At 40.7% G+C, this 19,600-nt stretch overlaps 1 protein-coding gene across 2 annotated transcripts; it reads right to left on the reverse strand.

Moving 5' to 3' along the window:
* Positions 1-431: 431 nt before the first annotated feature.
* erlec1 (endoplasmic reticulum lectin 1) lies at positions 432-5,975 on the reverse strand. Of its 2 annotated transcripts, none has more exons than XM_028424318.1 (14): positions 5,653-5,975; positions 5,439-5,543; positions 4,697-4,777; positions 4,503-4,580; positions 4,361-4,421; positions 4,229-4,275; positions 3,193-3,416; positions 2,955-3,096; positions 2,703-2,864; positions 2,560-2,619; positions 2,349-2,473; positions 2,175-2,252; positions 1,954-2,029; positions 432-1,608 (listed from the first exon to the last, which is right to left on the reverse strand). In XM_028424318.1, the coding sequence occupies exons 1-14, from the start codon at positions 5,791-5,793 to the stop codon at positions 1,537-1,539; spliced, it is 1,452 nt and encodes a 483-aa protein (XP_028280119.1). In that variant the 5' UTR covers positions 5,794-5,975; the 3' UTR covers positions 432-1,536. The 2 variants fall into 2 exon arrangements, with proteins under 2 accessions (XP_028280119.1, XP_028280118.1); XM_028424317.1 differs by having other exon boundaries at positions 4,361-4,424.
* Positions 5,976-19,600: the final 13,625 nt, after the last annotated feature.

Here is a 19,600-nt window from a genome sequence, read left to right on the forward strand (position 1 = left end):
TCTTGTGTCCTTTTTAGTTACCATAGCAACTGCAGGAGGGACTATTCTGCATGTGTTTCTATGGATTCAGCTGTTTTTTTTAAAGAGTAATACTGTATGGAAGCAAATCTGTCTCATCAGATTCTAATGAGCCTTTGAATTTCAAGCACTTGAATACTAAAATTATTATTATAAGGTATTTGTTTTCTTTTGCAAAATTTGAACACACGAATTATATTTGTATATTTTTAAAATATTTTTTATATATAAACTTCCACTAATTTTAGCATCTTTTTTTCAGTTATTTTTTTTATTTTCAATGTTCAAAAATTCAGAATAAATAGGTCACAAGGGACACGTCCGGAACCCCCATTGGTGCTATGGCGGCCAACACAAACGTCAGCAGTTCGGTACGTGAATCTAACCAACAAAAACCAACAAACAATGTAAAATTAAACTGATGAAACAATGTTTCGTTGTTTTTATTTGTAGTTTACAGTTAATGTATTTTTTTTTCTGTCTCATAGGAGCTGCTGGATCATGTGTCTGCACATGCCTCTGGACCTGATGGACTTCCAGATCCATGCAGGAGTACAGAGACGCACGGCGGAGTGTGATAATCTCTCGGCACAGCACCGTTACTGATGAAGAGTTGGACCAGTGTGTGAGGCAGATCTCGTCTAGTCAGCCTCACTCTAGATACAGAATGAAGGCACTGCTGTAATGTGAAGACCTAAATTCAGAGTCAATTAATTCAAATACTTAATTTTGGTGTTAAACAATTGAGTGCTTGAAATTCAAAGAATCTGATGAGACAGATTTGCTTCCATTCACATACTACACTATAAACGTAAGGTTTCAAGTTTTTTTTTTTTTATTCTTCATTGCATTGGTTTGATCCCGGTGATACAGCAGTGATCAGGACCCCAGTGTTCATCTTCATAAAACCACAGAATATGCCTCTTTACTGAACCCACAGACGTTCTGTACAGCCTACAAACACATCAATCAGCTTTGTTACTCCACAGCGCCCCCTAATGCATAAGTTAAACTCACTCATCCTGGAAATTCACACAACACTCACTCTCCCTGCTGCCAAACATTTTCAGACTCTACCCCCTTTATATCTACAAGTCAAAGTGCCACAGTCAAGCAGCTAACCATTCACACACACCACACACACACACAATAATATAGACATTAAAGACAACAAAGCCACCATTGCTGTTACCCCTGATGATAACAAATCCCCTGATTCGTCACTCCTTTGCTTGTAATTAATCAACACAAAGAGAAGCATAGATATAAAGTCCAGGCACCTGCTGCCTTTTATGGAGTGAGGCATCTGCTCCATTTCACTGTTTGCACTAGCTAGCCAGTGGTAACGTCGCCCGCTGCACAGATCGGGGCTTTGGGCTGGAGCTGTGCTCCGAGGCTACATGAAGTCCAGCCTCAGGTTTGGCTTTTAGCGCAGTGTTATGGGCATCTTTGTTCCTCTGCCAGACAGGTTTCTGTTCTGTAAGTGTCCTCTCCATGTTCTCTGTGCTCCATTGCTGTTTAGCTGGAGACTGACAGAAGTCCATGTTCATCGGCTGTGTCGAGAATCCTGCATATGACCGGAGATTCAACCTATGGAGGACAAAATAAAATCAGTCATCTACTTTGACATCCAGTCAGCACTTAGCCAGTACAGTTAGAACTGTAAATTCAAGATGTTAAAAACAGGCATTGATATATGTGGCTTAACCTGACATCACTGAGCCATTTGTTTTCTCTTCTGCTCAAAGGAAACCTCTAGCAATGACTAATTTACAGCAAATTTGCAATGCAATGAAAAAATAATATATTTCTTTGATGTAAACCTTTATTGGTTCTTTTTTTGTCAGACAAAAATAGGAAAGTAGTAATATGGTTCAGGTTCAGTGTTTCCCCCCCCCACTGTGACTCAGACTCAGTGGCCAGAAGTAAACTTACCCCAAGGATATACTGACAAGTCTGAGGTTCCAACATATACACAGTGACAGCATGGGGAGACTCAGACTCCTTACATCTGACAGGGAGAAGAGAAATGATACGAATGAACCAAATGGAAAACAGTGAGGATTTGTCTTATTCATGTGTTGACTCAGGGTTAGTGAGACGGCACCACAGGGTGCCATGGTTCCCTTCCAACCACCCTTTACTTGTTCACTCACTTGAGCTTGACAATAACCTGTCTGGGCTTTCCTGTCAGATCACACAAATCCCCGTGGCCGTAGAAGTGGGACACCAACCTACCATGAAGCAGAGAGACATTAATACAGAGAGAAATGACAAGAACGTCAGTTCACTTTGCATCCAGATAAAAAGAAGAAAATCTTAACGCCTACTTGACTTTCTGCACTCCATCATCTTTAAGCTGATAGGATCGGGCGACGTTCTTCTTGGCCCAGTTAATGTGCTCCTCTGCATTCCAGTTTCCCACCACTACAATGTTCTTTCCTTGTTCTTTATCCTGTGATACCAAGAAACATTTGTTTACACTTTTAATTATAATGAGTTAGTTCACACTCACACACATTACTGATGAGGAACACCTACCTCATGGTACTGATGGACATGCTTTCCGTAACAGAACTCATATTTCCACCATCCAACTCCCTGAAACACACACATTAAATCATTAGACATCACTTAATAGTTTATAAAACACCACTCAGGTGCTTCAGATGAACGCGCCTCACCCCGTGCAAACAGTACGAGCCACTGAGAAACTCCTTGATCAGCTGGTCATCTGTCAAGCGAGAGATGTGAGTGGTGCCAACCGTCACCTGGGACTGCCCTCCCACAGTCATGGGCTTGTGAGTGGAGGTAAAGGCTTCCTCCCTCACTGGAGGAGACTCCTCCTGTGATATGTCAGAGACATAATTGAGCCATGTGTTGGTTGGAGCAGCCCCTTTTTTCTCCTCTGCCCTCTTTATGTGTGTGAGTCTCACCTCTCTTGTTTCAGTGGCGGCACTGAAAGGTGGTTTAAGCTGCTCCTCCTGCTCCTTGTCTAACTGGGTGAGCCGCTGAGGCCGTAAAGGGGAGCCCGCCAGAGCCTGGCAGAAGATGGTGTTCACTGGGGAAGATTTGAACCTGCAAGAATACGTCACATATAGAAGCAGTGAAACAATCAGACTCATTACTTCCAACATATTTCTTGTTTAGTTGTAGTCATTTTGACATATCTACCTGTATTTTGGGTGCTCACAAAGCAGAGGCGTCAGCACCACCACCTCATATTCACAGGTGGTGACCTCAGCCACAGACAAGATCTCATTCTTGGCTTCTGGGTGACAGATGTACAGCACAGACGTGGCGCGAGGCTGGTTCCTCTTCAGCTCACAAGGAGTCCCATTTCCCATGTCCAATGAATAGTAAGGCGTCAGCTGACCTTCAATATTCTTAGTCTGCACCTGGACAAATGGGAAACACATGTGAGAACTGACAACTTCTCTGACAGATAGATAGACAGACAGACAGACGGACAGATAGATAGATTAACTTTATTAATCCCTGTGGGGAAATTAAGTTGTAGCAGCAGCATATCAAAAAACAATAAATACAATAAACACAAGCAAAAACTCTATACACATACACATACACGCACATGGCAGCAACAAAAAAAAAAGAAAATGTACATACACACACATAAAGCAGATCAAAGAAGATAAGAAGCATAAAAACACAGTTAATGTAACTGAGCAGTTTGAAATGCACCTGTGATGATGCTTTAGTCTGAGTTAGTGAGCACAGCTCTGACAGTCACAAAGGAGGTATACAGTCTGATGGCGGACGGCAGGAATGACCTCCTGTACTGTTCCCTAGAGAAGCAGGGCAGCAGGAGTCTGTTGCTGAAGCTGCTTCTCAGTCTGTCCACAGTGTTGTGGAGAGGGTGTGAGGGATTTTTCATAATTGACAGCAGTTTAGCCGGCACTCTTTCCCTCGCCACCTCCTCCAGGTTGGCGAGCTTAAAGCCAACAACAGACCCCGCCTTAGATCCCTGTGATTATTTAAAGCTACAGACTTGAACTTCTATCTTCCCCTTCTAGCAGTGAGAATATTTACACATGCTTAAAAGTGAAGTTGCTGTGGTTTGGTCACTGAAAGTGTTGTGACCCTAGGACTGTCTGGGGCTCCGCTCATGCCACAAGAATGTACCAGAAAGTATCAGAGAAGGGCGCACCGTGTGGTAGGTTGATTATGCTAACTGTATTAGTGTACTTACTTCTGTATCTGCTGATGCTTTGGTATTTTCTGCCTCTTCACCTTGATCTTAGAGATAGATATAATAGATAGAACAGAATAATATGAATAAAATATATTAGAAAACATATCAGAACACTACTCAGAAACTCACCTGTTTCTGTCGCCTGGCTCTTCTGTGCCATATTCCCCAGGTAGTACTCTTGAACACTTATCTTCTGTGGAGATACACATAATTACCTTCAGCTCACAGTGGAGCAGTTATCATTCATTTGACCTGAAGTTTAAACCCAGACCTGGCCAGTCTCCTTCTCTTCATGATACTGTCTCACATGCTTCCCATGGCATACTTCATATGTCCAGTATGACTCAATCTGTAAAGTTATTAGAGACTCAGAGTAAACAAAACAGCCTCAGCGCGTCATCAGAAAGCCGTCTGTCATGGTCCGATAACAGAGCGTGAAATGTAACTCAACAGTTTCAGTCTCACCCTGTAGGAGCAGCTGCTTCGTTTGAATAGTGTCTCCAGCAGTTCACGAGGACTGTGTCCACTGTAGTCCTTCTCATCATCCTGAGAGGCATAAACAAGATGCAATAATCAGATCACAGATCACAGAGAGATTATAAATTTCAGCTCTGTTGACACTGCTACACACACTCATCAAGTTATAAAAAGCATCCAGAATGCTTTCAGTCGATCCATTGCACACTCTCAATCTCAGACAACTGAGCAAAGCTTCCAAACCAATAACATGGGTTGTGCCTTATTTGTCTCTTGCAGTACTACAATACAGCTCAGGTTTGGCATGATATGGCCACATGACACGGAAGCTATTGAACACAACAGCTGCCAGCAGCCAGTCTAACTGGGAACTGTTGCATATCCTAATGTTGTTGTTGTCATGTTTGTTCTCTGTAATGTTGTTCCTCTCTCTCTCCTTCATCCTCTCTGTCTTGTCTACCTCTTCTTCTTCTCCTCCTCTACCCAGCCGGCTGATGTATATGGTTCTTAAGGTGGTTCAGGCTCTGGGTTTCGGTGAAGCACCTTAAGACAATTCTGATTGTAAAAAGTACTATATAAATAAAACTGAACTGAATAACGTTGTCAGCTCATAGCTAATGTGGTTTCTACACTCCCTTAAAGGCAAAGCAGCTTTGGAGTTCAGGTTTTTCTGTCACAAAACACGTTTCTATATTTTTACTATGCCAACTAGTGTGTCAGCACTGCTCACCTCATCTCCAGCCGTTAATGAGGGTAGAAGGCACTTGTACTTCTCCTGCTCTGTTGTTGTCATGATGACGAAGTCATCTTCCTTGTAAAGTGCCCCTGACGTTGGCTGTAAACCAGAAATAAAAAAAGAGGAACAAACTCTGAAAAGTGTCACGCAAGCTAGCTTCACAACCACACTGTTTATGTTCATAAATCAAAACTAAATGACGACATACCAGCGAGAATTCAACACCCGGCCAGGTGATTTTGAACGGGACCTCGTCCGTAAAGGAGGGATATCCTCCTCTGTTTGCCGAGACGCCGCTGCAGACCTCCAGCAGCCCCCCGAGGAACACTAACAGCAGCACGGCTTCCATCTCTCCTGTCCGGCTGCTGAGCTCCTTCAGCCCGCTCCTGGCGTAGGATAACAGCCTCCTCTCTTCACACTGTCGCCGACTGGAGATGTGCAAGAAACAGCTGATAAAAAGTCCGGAGAAGTCTGTTTTGATAGACGTTAAGGGAGACGGATGTCAATACGACGCAAAACACCGGAAGTGATCCGCTTTCTTGCCACGTCGTGTTCCGGCAGCGCGATTGACTAAAAGTAACGAGAGCGCCCTCTGGCGGACATGAGAGGTATTGAAAGACATTCCTGTGAATTTTAACAGGTTGTTAAACACCTATTTTACCTACAGAAGTAAACACTTAACTCAATTACTATTTCAGAGACAGATTCAACAAAAACTAATTTATTTTAAAAATGGTGACATACAGAAACTAATTCCAAGTGAAACAACAGTTTTGTCAACCGTACTGGTGCTACTACACTAACAGATTATACAAAACCTCCAAAATCTCCCTCATGTCCGCCTGATTGAGTTACCCCCGTCATCACTCACCTCAGCAATAGAACTTCCTCCACTGGCCCTACATGATGGTCCTGCCTCTGACTCACTCTCAGTATGGACCTCAAATATCAAGAGATGGGGATGGATTGCACATTACTTTTCAATTAACAAAGTTGTTGGACCATGAACCAAACTCTGCTTAATGCAGATAATACTGAAACAAAAAAATCAAAAAAATGCATGTCTTTACTTTTATTTGCTTATAAAACTGCTAAATTCACAAAAAACCTTGTGGATGTGTTTATAATGATGCACTGTCTTATCTGCTACATCAGTGTTTCCCTGTTCATATAATGCACCACTGTGTCCTGACGGTCCATCACATTTATTTTATCCTTGCTGATAAGAATATGAGCAGGTGACTATGTGCACTGGCGAGGCGAGGCTGATGCTAGCAGGCTAACAGGAGCTAACCTGGCCTCATTACAATATGGGTTAATTCTGAAAACAACTCTAACTCTCCGTGTCTTTGTTGGGAATCTCCTCATGTCCACTGTGTGTGGGGAGGCAGCAGAAAAGGCAAACAACATGTCGCCAGACAAATAAAACCGTCTACTGTAACTGAAAGTAAACAGTAGCTTCCTCCCAACTTTTCTAAGTTGACTTAATGTCACCTGGGGCCATGTACCAAAAGAGTAAGGCTTTAGCATGAGTTGAACTTGGACTGGGATGACACTGACGTTACCTCCTCCAGCTTCGACCAGCACAGAAGGTTCTCTTTGCAGTGTTTTAGGCTCGCTCAAAGAAAGCCACACCAAACGGGCCATTTTAAAATGTGGGGGGGGGCATGTCCCCCTCTGATATAATAGTACCTACGCCTCTGCTGTGTACAGTATGATTCGTTCAAAGAACAATAAAATGAAAAAAATAAAATAAAAACTACTTTATTGTCATGTTCTATCTTCATATGCAATGTCTCCTTTTCCACATCAGCTGTTCTTGAATTATAATCACCAATTGTCTCCCTTTAAAATGATCAATAAATGTATCAGGGCAAATTGCCTCATCTCTGCCTCCCTGTGGATGTATTTGGAAATGTGAGTGCTGAATGCACAGAGATAATGTTTTTGAATATCTCAATTATTTTTAAGACTGATGTTAAAAGTCATAGATCCTGCTGAGAGGCTGATTAACTGAACACCTCATGGATGTTATATGGAAGCAACGAGTGGAGCAGCTCTGTCCTGCTGTGCAGTGTCCTTCCTTACTCTCATCATCCGGCGTCTCTGTTGATTCAGCATTACTGTGTGCTGAAAATACAATAAATAATACCCCCTCCATCTGAAGAGCGCTCATGGAAACAGTCCACAGTTAGCAGGAAATTTAAAACATAGTCCCTGAAAATATGTGGTGTTGCATTTCACTGTCGGAGGGAGGAAATGTAGAGACTGCCTGGGACTGATGAAAACATGGACGGTTTTTTTTTTCACCTGTTGGTGGAGCTGTTGTGATGTGGGAATGTAATGCATGAGAGAGGAGAAGGAATGAGATTATAACAGAGATTTTGAAACAAAGAGGGAGAGGATTAGGGGGGAGAAAAAGATACGGAGGAACAGGGAAGGATACAAGCAGGAGAACATGCCACTGGATCAACCACTCTCCTCTGCTTACATACCCACAGAACCACACCTGTTTCCACCTTGTATGTCAGCCTACATATGGGAAGATTTAGCCTGCTCCAATCCACATGGATGTGTGAATATGATGTGGGTACAGATCAGATGGATGTCTCTTCCTGGACTTTTCTGGAACCTGACTGGTTGAGAACTTAGAACTTATCTCCCCTTTGAAATGAGCATTTTTCATTTATTTCACTGTCATCCGTGAGGTGAACTTGATTTGCATAGATGCCTTCCATATACTCTCATCTTATGCATAATTGATACAACTGTCATCTCCCCAACCATAATAACATCATTCCAAAGGGAGCAGAGAGAAATGAATCCTGGCATTTGAAGGTCTTGAAGCAAAGATTAAGATATCTCCTGAGCTGTCGCCTAAAAATATACATAGAATATGTCAGACATCCAATCAATACTGCCACTTTTGCTGAGTTTCCCTAATGACATTCAATATTGATTTGTGTAAAGCATTCCTACATGTTGCATCTCTCATATATGGCTTTCCTTTGTTGGGTTTTCTCTACATGCCTCCTCAGACTTGGGAGTTTTTAAACGCTTGTCGAGTGAATAAACCGTTCATTAATGCTACACACAAATCTATTAACACGCTTTTCTTCTCAGTGTGTTTACTGAGGCAAGATGTTTTAAAGAATTAGGTATAGGCAATGCACTTTAAAGTGTGTTTGTGCAAAAATCTCTCTCAATCCTGTCTGTTCTGCATGGGCACAGTTGTCAGTCATACGACTAAAGAGCTGTCAAAGGATAAACAAATCTTTGAAGAGGGCTACAACGTAAATAAGTAGCTACTGCAAAAAAAAAAAAAAAAGCAAAAAAGCACGAATTGGGTGAAAGAAATGGATTTCAGGATGCCGGTGAATCAGAGTGCTGCTCTGATCGTCCCTGCAGAGCAGGTAATGAGAGAGTATTTTTGTTTGGATGGGTTTGGATAGGAGCCAGACGTTCACAGAGCTGCCCCTTGCTATATTTGTCTGTGACTTGATGCTTACAGTTGACAATATCATAGGAGGGGGGGGTCAGTAGAGTAGAGACTGAACATGCGTCATAACCGCACAGAGCCTCTAATTAAAACTTTATAAACCTCTGATGTTTTATATCAGTCAGATTCTGAGGTTACAGTACATCTACGACTGCATTTGCCCTCCAGTTAAAAACGTATGCTTCACACGCCTTTTTTTTAAATCTTAATGTTAACACTAAGATTAGGAAACCGCCTTTTAAATAATGTACTTCACATGAGTGGAACAATCTGCAGGAGCTTGTTAAATTAGATAAGCTAATCCCTTTTAATCAATTTAAGACTCTTCTGACTGACTTAGAGCAGTGAGCATGTCTCTGCTTAGGATGGGTTGACCTGTTTGTCACATAATGCTGATGTTTTTATTGTTTTGTACAGTATCACACAACAAAACTGGTGGATTGTGCTTCCCAGGATAGATAGATAGATAGATTTGTCTTCTTTGGATGCCATGTTACAGTCTTTTCTTCTATTTACATCTTAATCAAAACTACAGCAGCCCATCCCACCACCATTCTCAAAGGTGACCATGGATTTTCATGGAAATACCATTTGCATTGTCTGAGACTTTAAGCTGTTTGAGAGAGAGAGAGAGAGAGAGAGAGTCTTGAGACGCCACGCTTGAATACAAAAGTCAGTGAAACCCCAGACGTGTCTTTTTGTCTATAAGCAAAGAACAGAAAGTGGGTTAACTGCTTGAAAATGCATCCTAAGCAGTGTGTATAAGCTAGGAGGGCTTAGTGAAGCTGGGAAGGCTCTGAGAGTGAAAGTCATTTAGCGTCTCTTCACAGTTTGACAGTGAATGGCACAAATACTGCAAGGCGTGACACGGAGCTCCTGACCGACCAGGCACAGCTTCTGTTTATGTGTTTGTACAATGGATGCAGGAGCAGTGTAATTGTAATTATATATATATATATATAAAACATTCAACTGTACTACATACACAGTCATTTATATTCGACTCTGCTCTTGAGTAATTGCTGCAAAGGAACCCCACACAATCCATCATCATTTGAACGCAGTCACAAGAATTCATTGGCACCAATTTATATTGCAGATGGGTTTAATTGGCTGAGATATGTGAGGGATGATGGCTTCTTCCAGTTTCAATAAGAGTCCACTGTCTACTACTTAGCTGCTGCTTACAGCATCACACAGCTGATACAAAGCAAGCACAGGTTTAAAATGTAACCTTCAGCCTGAGTGTGCTGTTTGTTCTTACACAGAGGACAACAAAGAAAAACAAGCCGTAACATCATAGATTTTCATTTTAATACAGTACATTAGCATCATTTTTTGTGTGAACCTTACCACAACTACATGTTTATTTGCATAAAGTAAAAAAACTGCATCACACACTTTGGAATATTTTAACAAATAACATTTAAAAGCATGTACCGTATTTTCCAGACTATAGGTCGCACCGGAGTATTAGTCGCACCAGCGTTCCAGTGTAAAAACTACGTTTTTAGCGTAACTTTGCCTCTTGCGTTAGGTGGTGCGGCTGCAGGGCATTGAGAGTGAGACACATGCATTTCAACAAGTCCTCACTTTTTCAATTATTAGCTTCACCGCACAGAAATTCCTATAAATATCCTGTAAATGAGTAAAAGGCAGACTACTGTGCGCTATAGCAGTCTGAAATTAGCGACATATCGACCACACGCGTCACCTATGCTCGAAATGCAAAGTGTGGACAAGCTGGAGGTGGAACAGTACTGTCAGGAGAGGGACAGAACAGCTACCTTTATATTTGTAATGGGACGTCAGGACACAAGGCTAACAAATTGTATATTTTTTTATATATAAGTCGCACCTGAGTATAAATCGCATACTCCATTATAGTCCAAAAAATACAGTAATCTGAAATTGATTCAGAGCACTGCTGTAACCTCTTGATGACTTTGAATTGACTTTAATTTACTCTCTTTACACTTTGTGTTAAAGGTAGGGTAGGAGATTTCATTCTGATGCACTTTTTGTTAAATTAGTGTAACTTCTCTTTACAATCCGATAGCAACCAATTACTTCGGCAGTTTCGGATTAAAACAAAGAATATGAATCGTCTGTGGAAGCTATAAAACGCTAAAAACATCAGCCAATCCTACGAGGCGCACCTGCACGTTTAGTTGGCTTGTTGTCACTCTCTTCCTGCTCTGTGCGCACCAGGCAGGTACGTGCATGATGGCCGAAGTCACAGACAGGTTGGGAGGCGTGGCTTTGGGGTGAGCTCCGAGAGAAAGGGGCGTGTGTTTACTTTCAAAATCTGGCTGACTCTCACTGAGTTTTCAAAATCTCCTACCCTACCTTTAATGCTCTTTATATTCACTGCCTTTACAGATTAAGAGCGACTCTAACAGACTTTAAACTGACACTTCCATCCTGCCAAATAATAACACAGTGTCAACAATTTCCATACTGCTCCTCATTCTAATTAATTCAGGTGTATAAACACCAGTCCCCTCATGTATTGTATCCATGTTTGCTATTGAAGGTCTCCCCCAAGAAGCCACAAATCCCTTCCCTTCATTTTTATTGTCTGTTCTATGTCTATGTATGTCTCTGTGTCTTTTATTTCTGCTTAGTGTGCACAAATGTCGCCACCAGTCTGTTACTTTCAGTTCATTCTTTATTCAAACTCTCAAACTTTTTTCCCTCAACTGAACCTGAAGTAAGCCAAAAGTCATACCCCCCCGGTAAACAGTGCAGTAAACAATGTATGGTGTGAACACTCAGATGAAAAAGACGTGGTGAAATTATATTGGCAGGTCGGTATCACACTGCCTCTTTTCCAAATGGCACAGCAAATCTGACCTTTTCATGATCTCAGCGCTGTCAAAAGATGACCTTTGTGCACAGCATCATGCAGTCAATGTGTATGAGTCTTCAGACAAAGCAAAAAAAATAAAAAATCACTCATCAGAAGCAACACTGTGACCAAAATGAGCAAAATAAGAGCAAATGTATTTTGCATTACGTTAGACGCTGACTATCTTCCTGCTAACAGCTGTTATTCGACTCCCACAAGGCCCCTTTATCTGACAATGACTCGGTGTCTGTACGGAACTCTGGCTTGAATCACAGAAAAAAAGAAGACTGTTTCTGAGACAAATTTACTCACACTCCAGACACAGACTGAATCCCCAGAGAATAAAAGAAAATTCAATTCAAACACCCACATAAAATCTGTTAATCTTTTTTTTCCAGAACATCCTCACACCTTTTTTTGTGTGTGGGGGGGAGGTGGGTTTGAAAAACTTATTAAATCAATAAACTTCTGTTACTTCTCAGGTTGTGGGTGTAACCGGAGGGAGTTGCAGGTGGAGAACGGGCAGCTTGGCTTCCCCGGTGGGTCAAGGTGAGTCTGTTAGCCTGATGGCTTGTTCACTCTGCAGATGTCACCTGGTCATTATCCTGAGGCAGCCATCTGCCAGTTGGTCCTGCAGGGTCTGGCCACTCCGTCTTCTGGGCCCTGTGTGACTGGCAGGATCCATGCTGCTTTCTCTTCCACTCTGACCTGCTACTCCACCTGCCTCCAGCGTCCAAAAAGGCCAGGCCGGTCAGGACCACAGGGAAGACAAGAGGACACACACAGAGAAACAAAAAAGGAGGCTTTGAACCCTCTGCCACAATGTAAACTGGGATAAATTAATGATGCAACCGCAGTTTTTACCTGGGCTCCCCTCACAGCTGACTGCTTGGCTTCTCACCCTCAGCGCTGCTGGGATGCAGCGATATGCTGCCAAAATAAACTCCAGCCTCCCTGACCGGCTCACTGACTTCACTTGCAGGTGGGCTTATCAAGAAAGAGCTTTTACATGATTATTCTATTTCCTTAAATTATCTATTGAGAGAATCCTCAGGTACTAAACCTAATGAATGGTGTCGTTACATCACAAAGTTAATTGTCAGACCTTAAATCTTCCACAGCAGGTAATTTTGTGGGAGAATTAGAGCCTTACTTTTGGACACACTTAATCATGCCCTCCTTTAAGGTGATGGATTTGGCTGTGACTTTTAAGATGTAATTTCTGACTTGATAGGGTTTTAGGATGACTGGCTCATTACAGTGAGCTGGGGAAAGGAATCTTTTCTCATATTTCAACAAATGCAATACTCCTCAATGTGCTGTATGTTCATTTGTCTGCAAATAAACACAAACAGAATTGACTGTAATACACCATGGAGAAGACTGAATGACTTTGGATTAATATAAAAGTATGGTCATCCTTCTTCAATAACAGGGCAGGATAAAGTCATGCGTTCTTTCTTCTTCTGTGTCACACATGCTCCTTCATGGCTGGGACTATTTGAGGACATATCCATAGATACCCAATCACACAAAGACCCATAAACACAATCATCTTCTGCCTGAGAGTAATGTCCAGGAGGCTTTCCATTTTTTATCATCCCACCACACTTTCATAATTTTTACTGACCACAAAATAACATTACTGGCTAATGCACACACACACACACACAACATACACACCTTTGATCTTGTATCCTCTGCGGTTCTGATATTTCATCCTTGACCCAGTTTGAACTGGGGACCTGCTATAATGTTCTGGACATGATTGACCGCATGAGCAATCTGCTCCTCCTTTCCTTCTGCCATTTTTATTTTATTTTTTTTTGTTTTGGATACATTTATGATGCTCTGGAGGAAGGCACACCACAACTTCAGGCTTGGCTGTGTTTCCCTGAAATAGAAAGGAGAACCGTGATTGTGGGAGGCCCACCCTCTAACCTGCCTTCGCCCCTGGCAGCCCGAACGGGCCAGCTGGTACTGTCAGCAACCCTGACAGATGACCTGCTGAGTGGATACTTTTAGCTCATGATTCACCCATCATTATTCAAACATACTGTATAATGTATAATGCACTGAAACAAAGCCTTTATGTGTGCTGTAGCATCCAGAAAGCACATAGCATGACCTGAATTATGATATTATCAATTACAATGAGAGTCACTTTTAGTTTTTCATATGCTCTACACAGACTGAATGTTACAGTGAATAATATTTGACAAAATGTTTAGCAATCACTGAAGCAGGAAGAGGCAGTTACTAAATTCAGACATTACAAACAATAAACCATAACACAGTGTTTTATTGCAGAGCACAGACGCACCTCTTCCACTGCAGTCTTGCTCTCTTACAGTATGTTTTTGCCATCTTTGTTACAGCCGCCACCCACGCAGATAACCTATGGCTGCATGCCATGGAGTCTGCGCCTATATGGGAAGCGTTATGGGGAACATCTCGAGCAGTGTGACTTGTGAATTAACTGCAGCCGTGTAAATTTATCCAGAAGGAGTTTTCAGTTATGTTAACATTCTTTGTCACAGCCCAGAACAGGCTTTCATTTCCATTCACCTCTTATGCTTTTTTTTTTACCTAGTGAACAGAAAGTCATTATTTAATTGACTTTCTGCAGAATTTAGAATTAAAACTGAATATTTTGGATAACTCAGTCAAATCTTAAAATCTTAAAAGTTTAGAAAAAAAAATCACACATCTGTCTGTGGAAATAAAATGCTGTCTGTTGTTATAAAAGGATGTGATTTGACACTTTAAAGTACACAAAGATCAGTGTGAGATGAACTGCATAAATATGAATTTTTCAGACTTTGACTGAGCCGCTGAATTCACAATTTTCTGAATACAGCAATTTGAAGTTGAAAGCAAACACTCGAACCTGAATGTGACGATTATTGAAACGAACCAATTCCCAATTCATATTCAAATGTCTTTAATTCAGACTGAACTCTAAGCGCCCGAACATCTGGAAAGAACTTTTGTTCCCTGAGTGACTGGAAGGCAGCTGCCTCCTCCAAGGCTGCCAACAGTGGTCTGACACTCTTCACTTAGCCAGCTGCAAGGCATGTGGCACTGTGCCTTTCTCATCTCCTCAGCCACTGAACAAGCCTTCTTTACACTTAGTGAAAGGAAAGCAAATTGCATCTTATAACTGCAAAGACTGTGGTGAGTGGAGCACCCTTTTAAACATTGCATACAAAACGGCCTCACATGCACATGCACAGTTTAACTTGTCATGTTTGGACAGCAAGTACACACACACACAAATGCCGCTATAGTATAAATAACAAAAAGCAGCATCAGAAAGAAAGCTACTTTCCATCAAAAGCCGAAAAGGTGATGAACAGAGCTGCTCAGCCCATTGGCTTGTTGCTGTGACTGAGGAGGGTAATCTCTCTATAACAGTGCACCACTTTTGGAGATGTAATACAAGGCAAAATGGTGACATAAACCCTAACTGTCACTTAAGAAAATCCTCATTACAATCATAACAGACAAATAAATACAAAGAAATGTGTAATGGAGGCTCTGTGACCTGGTTGTCAGAGATGAATCACTGCATGTTGATCATTGTGAACGCTCTTTTGAAGATCAGAAAATAGCCAGATATCATTATTTGTGATTTTTTTAGACCATAAAATAACTGCAAAATAGTCTCTAGGTTAAAACAACAGATTCAAAATATAAATCTATTCTTTTGTGTGAATAGAATTCATATTGGGATACTGGTAACAGGAAATAGGTGGGAGTGTCACTACAGTTTGCTTGATTTAGAAAATGGCTCCCTTAAAACCTGGATCTATAACAGAGTTGTTAAATACACTCAAGAAAATTGTATTGAGCTTTCCAAGACCCCCAGGGAGGGGTCTGATATGCTAATGTGATCACAGTTATATATATACGTGACATGAAAGAAACCACCAGGAGAATTCTGCACATGGAAGCAGCTCACAGCTAGGCGCTGTGTCTCCCAATTTATTAGAGACACATAAAGATAAAGGATCTCTGTAAGCATGCCAATCATAATGTGCTCAAAACGCTGGCTCTGCAGGTACAATAATGTAATAAGCATCTATGTAAAGTGCATGATCCCTGGTGCAGAATAAAATATCAAATAATTTACATATAAGTGGACCAACAACATTTAGAGGTACACATATAGTTCACATAGATAATAAGCATTAAATAAAAAAACATTAATTGCATGTATTGTCACATAAAACACATGTAGGAACACTTTTTTTAGGTGTGCATGATGTGAAAGCACATACTGTAATTCCCTTCAGCACTCTACATTAAAAATAATTTTTATGAATGAGCGACCCGACTCACCTACCAGGAGAGACAAAACAAGAAGACCTTCAATGAATAAGATATGCCAGTGAAGTCACGCCGGTCAGACATGTGCTTTTTTTATATTGAGTTGGGCTTTGATATTAGAAGAACAATAAATAATAAATCTTATTTGAACAGGAGAGTAAACCCTACCAGCGTCACCAGCACTCCCTCTCACTGGAAAATCCCACTTCCTGTTTGCTTGGAATTTTCAAATGTTCCATTTTGTGGCTTGTTTTTCCAAAAATGTAGCAGGAATAAGACCTCAAAAACCACTCCAACTTTGAGAGCCTGGCATGCGGAATTAGAAAACTCTGAATACAAAGTAAAAGTTTGATAGAGCAGCATCTAATGAGCGTTTTAAGACTAAAATGGAGTCTGTAGCGTGAAATGTTAAATGTTAAAAATGATGCAGAAATTGCTTAATATTTGAACAATTATAATTTTTTGAAAAAAAAAGAAGAAAAAGAGGGTGACGAACTATAGGTTGACATCTAACACTTCCAGTTCGCTATAAAACACAACAATCTGAACAGTATTAGTTCTTGACTATTCTTAACATAATACAGTGGTCTCACCACTATGTTAGGAGTCAACACCTGCATCATAAAGCTTGGAGTGGAATGATCATTTTGACAAATGTCTTTCTAAGTAAGCACAGTTAAAGGCATAAAAATGTCTCACTTAATATGTTCCTTCGGGGTAATCAGGCAGTTAATTTCAGGTTAAGCAAAAGGAAACTGACTCGTGTAGTGTTTTAGTATCTCACTGAGATGTCCTCCAATCTTCTGTATGCTGCTTGAATCCAAGATTAAATATTTTCCTTCACATTTGAACTAGACAAATTACACATGCAGCATGGCTATGTGCACATCTTAAAGCAGCACCGAGTGGACCATGTTTAATCAAAACGGCTATTTAGAGGCATGAAAGAAACAGCAGAGGCAAACTATTTATACTGAATATATTTCATATATTATGCAATAGCATAATTAAGTCAATATGTTTTAAATCGAGAAACCTCTCTGTTATAATATGATTCAGGTTTGATGATGTAGTGTTTTATGTTTTTTTTATCTTTTGCCTTTTCTTTGTGTATTATTTCACATATTTGTTGGATGTTTCCTTGTTAAGGAAATAATTTCAACTCAGATGTCCTCATATGTCTATCATGAAAACTATGACAGTGTAGGAAAATGTCAGATATAATACAGTAGCAGTAATAACAGAAACTTGAGCAGCTAACATTTCAGAGCATTCAGCATTAAAATGATGACGCAACTTCAGTGCACATTGTGAAGTCTGTAATTTAAATATTACAAAATGCAGGCAGACGTGTGCATGACATGTAAATGTGACCGAGTGTTAACCCGCATGATCATGAAAACATGTAGATTTACTATGCACCACAAATAGTATCATGGTTTAAGCCTGAGGTCATGAAAAGACTGCAAAGGTCAAAGCTCTGTCACAGAGCCTTTTTCATGTAAACACAAAGATTACATCTACAATAAAAGTGACTAAAAATGCCCAAAGTAGAGCCAAACACTGTGTCACTGCCCGTGTCGTAAGAATACACAATGAAGCTACAGCTATCTGAACAAGTTCATTTGAGGACTGAAGCTTACTTTGGAAAGTTCTACTTATGTCAAAAACCAATTTTCACATGTAGCGACTTTTCATATCCTCCAAGGTACGAGTCACCCACAGAAAAACCAGAGCTGGATTGGTGGAGAGAGAGAGAGAGAGGGGAAATGTATCAGGAAGGGAAAAACCCATAAGCTCCACAAAGCTGTCTGTTGTGATTGGCCCCATTAAAGTGTAGCTGCAGTATATACACAACAGACTCATGAATTATTCATTGTTGATTTTTTTTTCTGTCAATTGTGCTTTATGTTAATCTACATGCATGTGTGACGTTGGGCTTTTGAAATATGTTCAGAGGGAGAAAACAAGCTCTTATGGTCCCTTAAAAGAATCTCCCAGAACTTTCCTTCCTGTCTTTGATAACAAATCTATCTGTTTGATATGAAGTGAACTACACAGGCTGCCATTTCCTGTCATTCTTTCATTTAATCTCATCAAAGCACGCAAAAAAAGCAGATCACTGTCCAGAATCAGGGGACCATCACGAGGCACTGTGTGGTACAAAACAGTCTTATCACAAGACACAGGGCTACTCTCAGTGCTATTAGGACATCATATTGAATAAAGAAGATATAGTTCAGATCATTAGGGACGTCAGAACACCGGGAAAAAATACGTTCAAATGGCCAGTTTTCTGATGTATTCTATTATACCCTATAAAAAAATGAATGACTTTGTTTGTTTGTTTGTAAAGTTATAAAGGTCATAAAAATATAGAAACATGTTTTCTAAAGAAAATGATTAAAGTGTAAGTAAGACGAACGTAAGTGCAATTCCATGTCCATGTGAATTAGCTGAGAACTTTAAATAACTGCATTCACACTGAGGATTTGTGCTAAATACTATATGTACATGTAAGTATGTAACAGGGGCAAAAAAAAGGATTTGAATGGGAAAAAAAGTGTTGCCGTAGGGCTGCCAGGGTGCAAAAGCTGCAGAATGACAATTGGCATTTCCCAAGACAGGCGTCATCAGTCAATCTGCTTGGACAGGCTGAGGAATGATACTAGAGGAAATGTTACAATTTTCATACTTAACAGCGTAAGTGGCAGGGAAAGCTGTCTGCTCCACCAAAAAAAAAAAAAAAAAAAAAAGTAAAAGAACTTGAGTTCGAGCGACTGGGAAGAACACTCACACATGTGCTTAAAACCTGCCAGGATCAAACACCGACAACCGTTGTCACTCTCTGGCATCACCATGTTGCAGAGTTAGAAAGTAGCATCCATGCATTAAACTTTCATGAAGCATCTACTCTAGAATCTGCTCCCACACTCTGACTCTGCAACAACAGAAAGCATCAGGCTTTAAGAATATCACACACTGAAGTCAGACACGGCTCTCAGGTGTCACACTTAGCAGCAGCGTCAAAGAATGAAATAAACATACATTATAAATTACATATCCAGGAGGTAAAATCAGCAGCAGCGAGCCACAGTTTCACACCAACTGATATTAATAAAGTGTATTCAAACTAAAAAAGTAAAAAAACAAACAAACAAAAGAAACACCTCAAACTGCAGCAATTCAGTTTTAAAGATATTGCTGCACTTTCTGTCAAACTAATTTGATGGTGGACGTCTGGATTTGGTGTTCTCCTTGCCTTCGATGACATCAGACCTGCCGTCTAATGTCTATCATGCTTTATATTGTGGGAACAATATTACTTTTTGCACTTTCTGATAAAAAAATACACTGAACTAAAATGAAAATGAAACAAAACCAGTGTTCAACTGGAGAAGGTGCATGAATCCATATGTGGGAATCACTCAGGAGAGCTGCTGCTTTGTGTGTTCAGCGTTGGAGAACGATTGG

The sequence above is a fragment of the Parambassis ranga genome, chromosome 15, assembly GCF_900634625.1.
Source record: "Parambassis ranga chromosome 15, fParRan2.1, whole genome shotgun sequence".
NCBI lineage: Eukaryota > Metazoa > Chordata > Actinopteri > Ambassidae > Parambassis > Parambassis ranga.

Coding starts and splice junctions, on each gene's coding strand:
- erlec1 (XM_028424317.1), bottom strand. CDS start 5,793: ATGGAAGCCGTGCTGCTGTTAGTGTTCCTCGGGGGGCTGCTGGAGGTC. Junction 3,417..4,228: donor AAGCATCAGCAGATACAGAA/GTAAGTACACTA, acceptor CCATTTGTCCAG/GTGCAGACTAAGAATATTGA. Junction 2,030..2,174: donor CAGGTTATTGTCAAGCTCAA/GTGAGTGAACAA, acceptor TCTCCCTGTCAG/ATGTAAGGAGTCTGAGTCTC.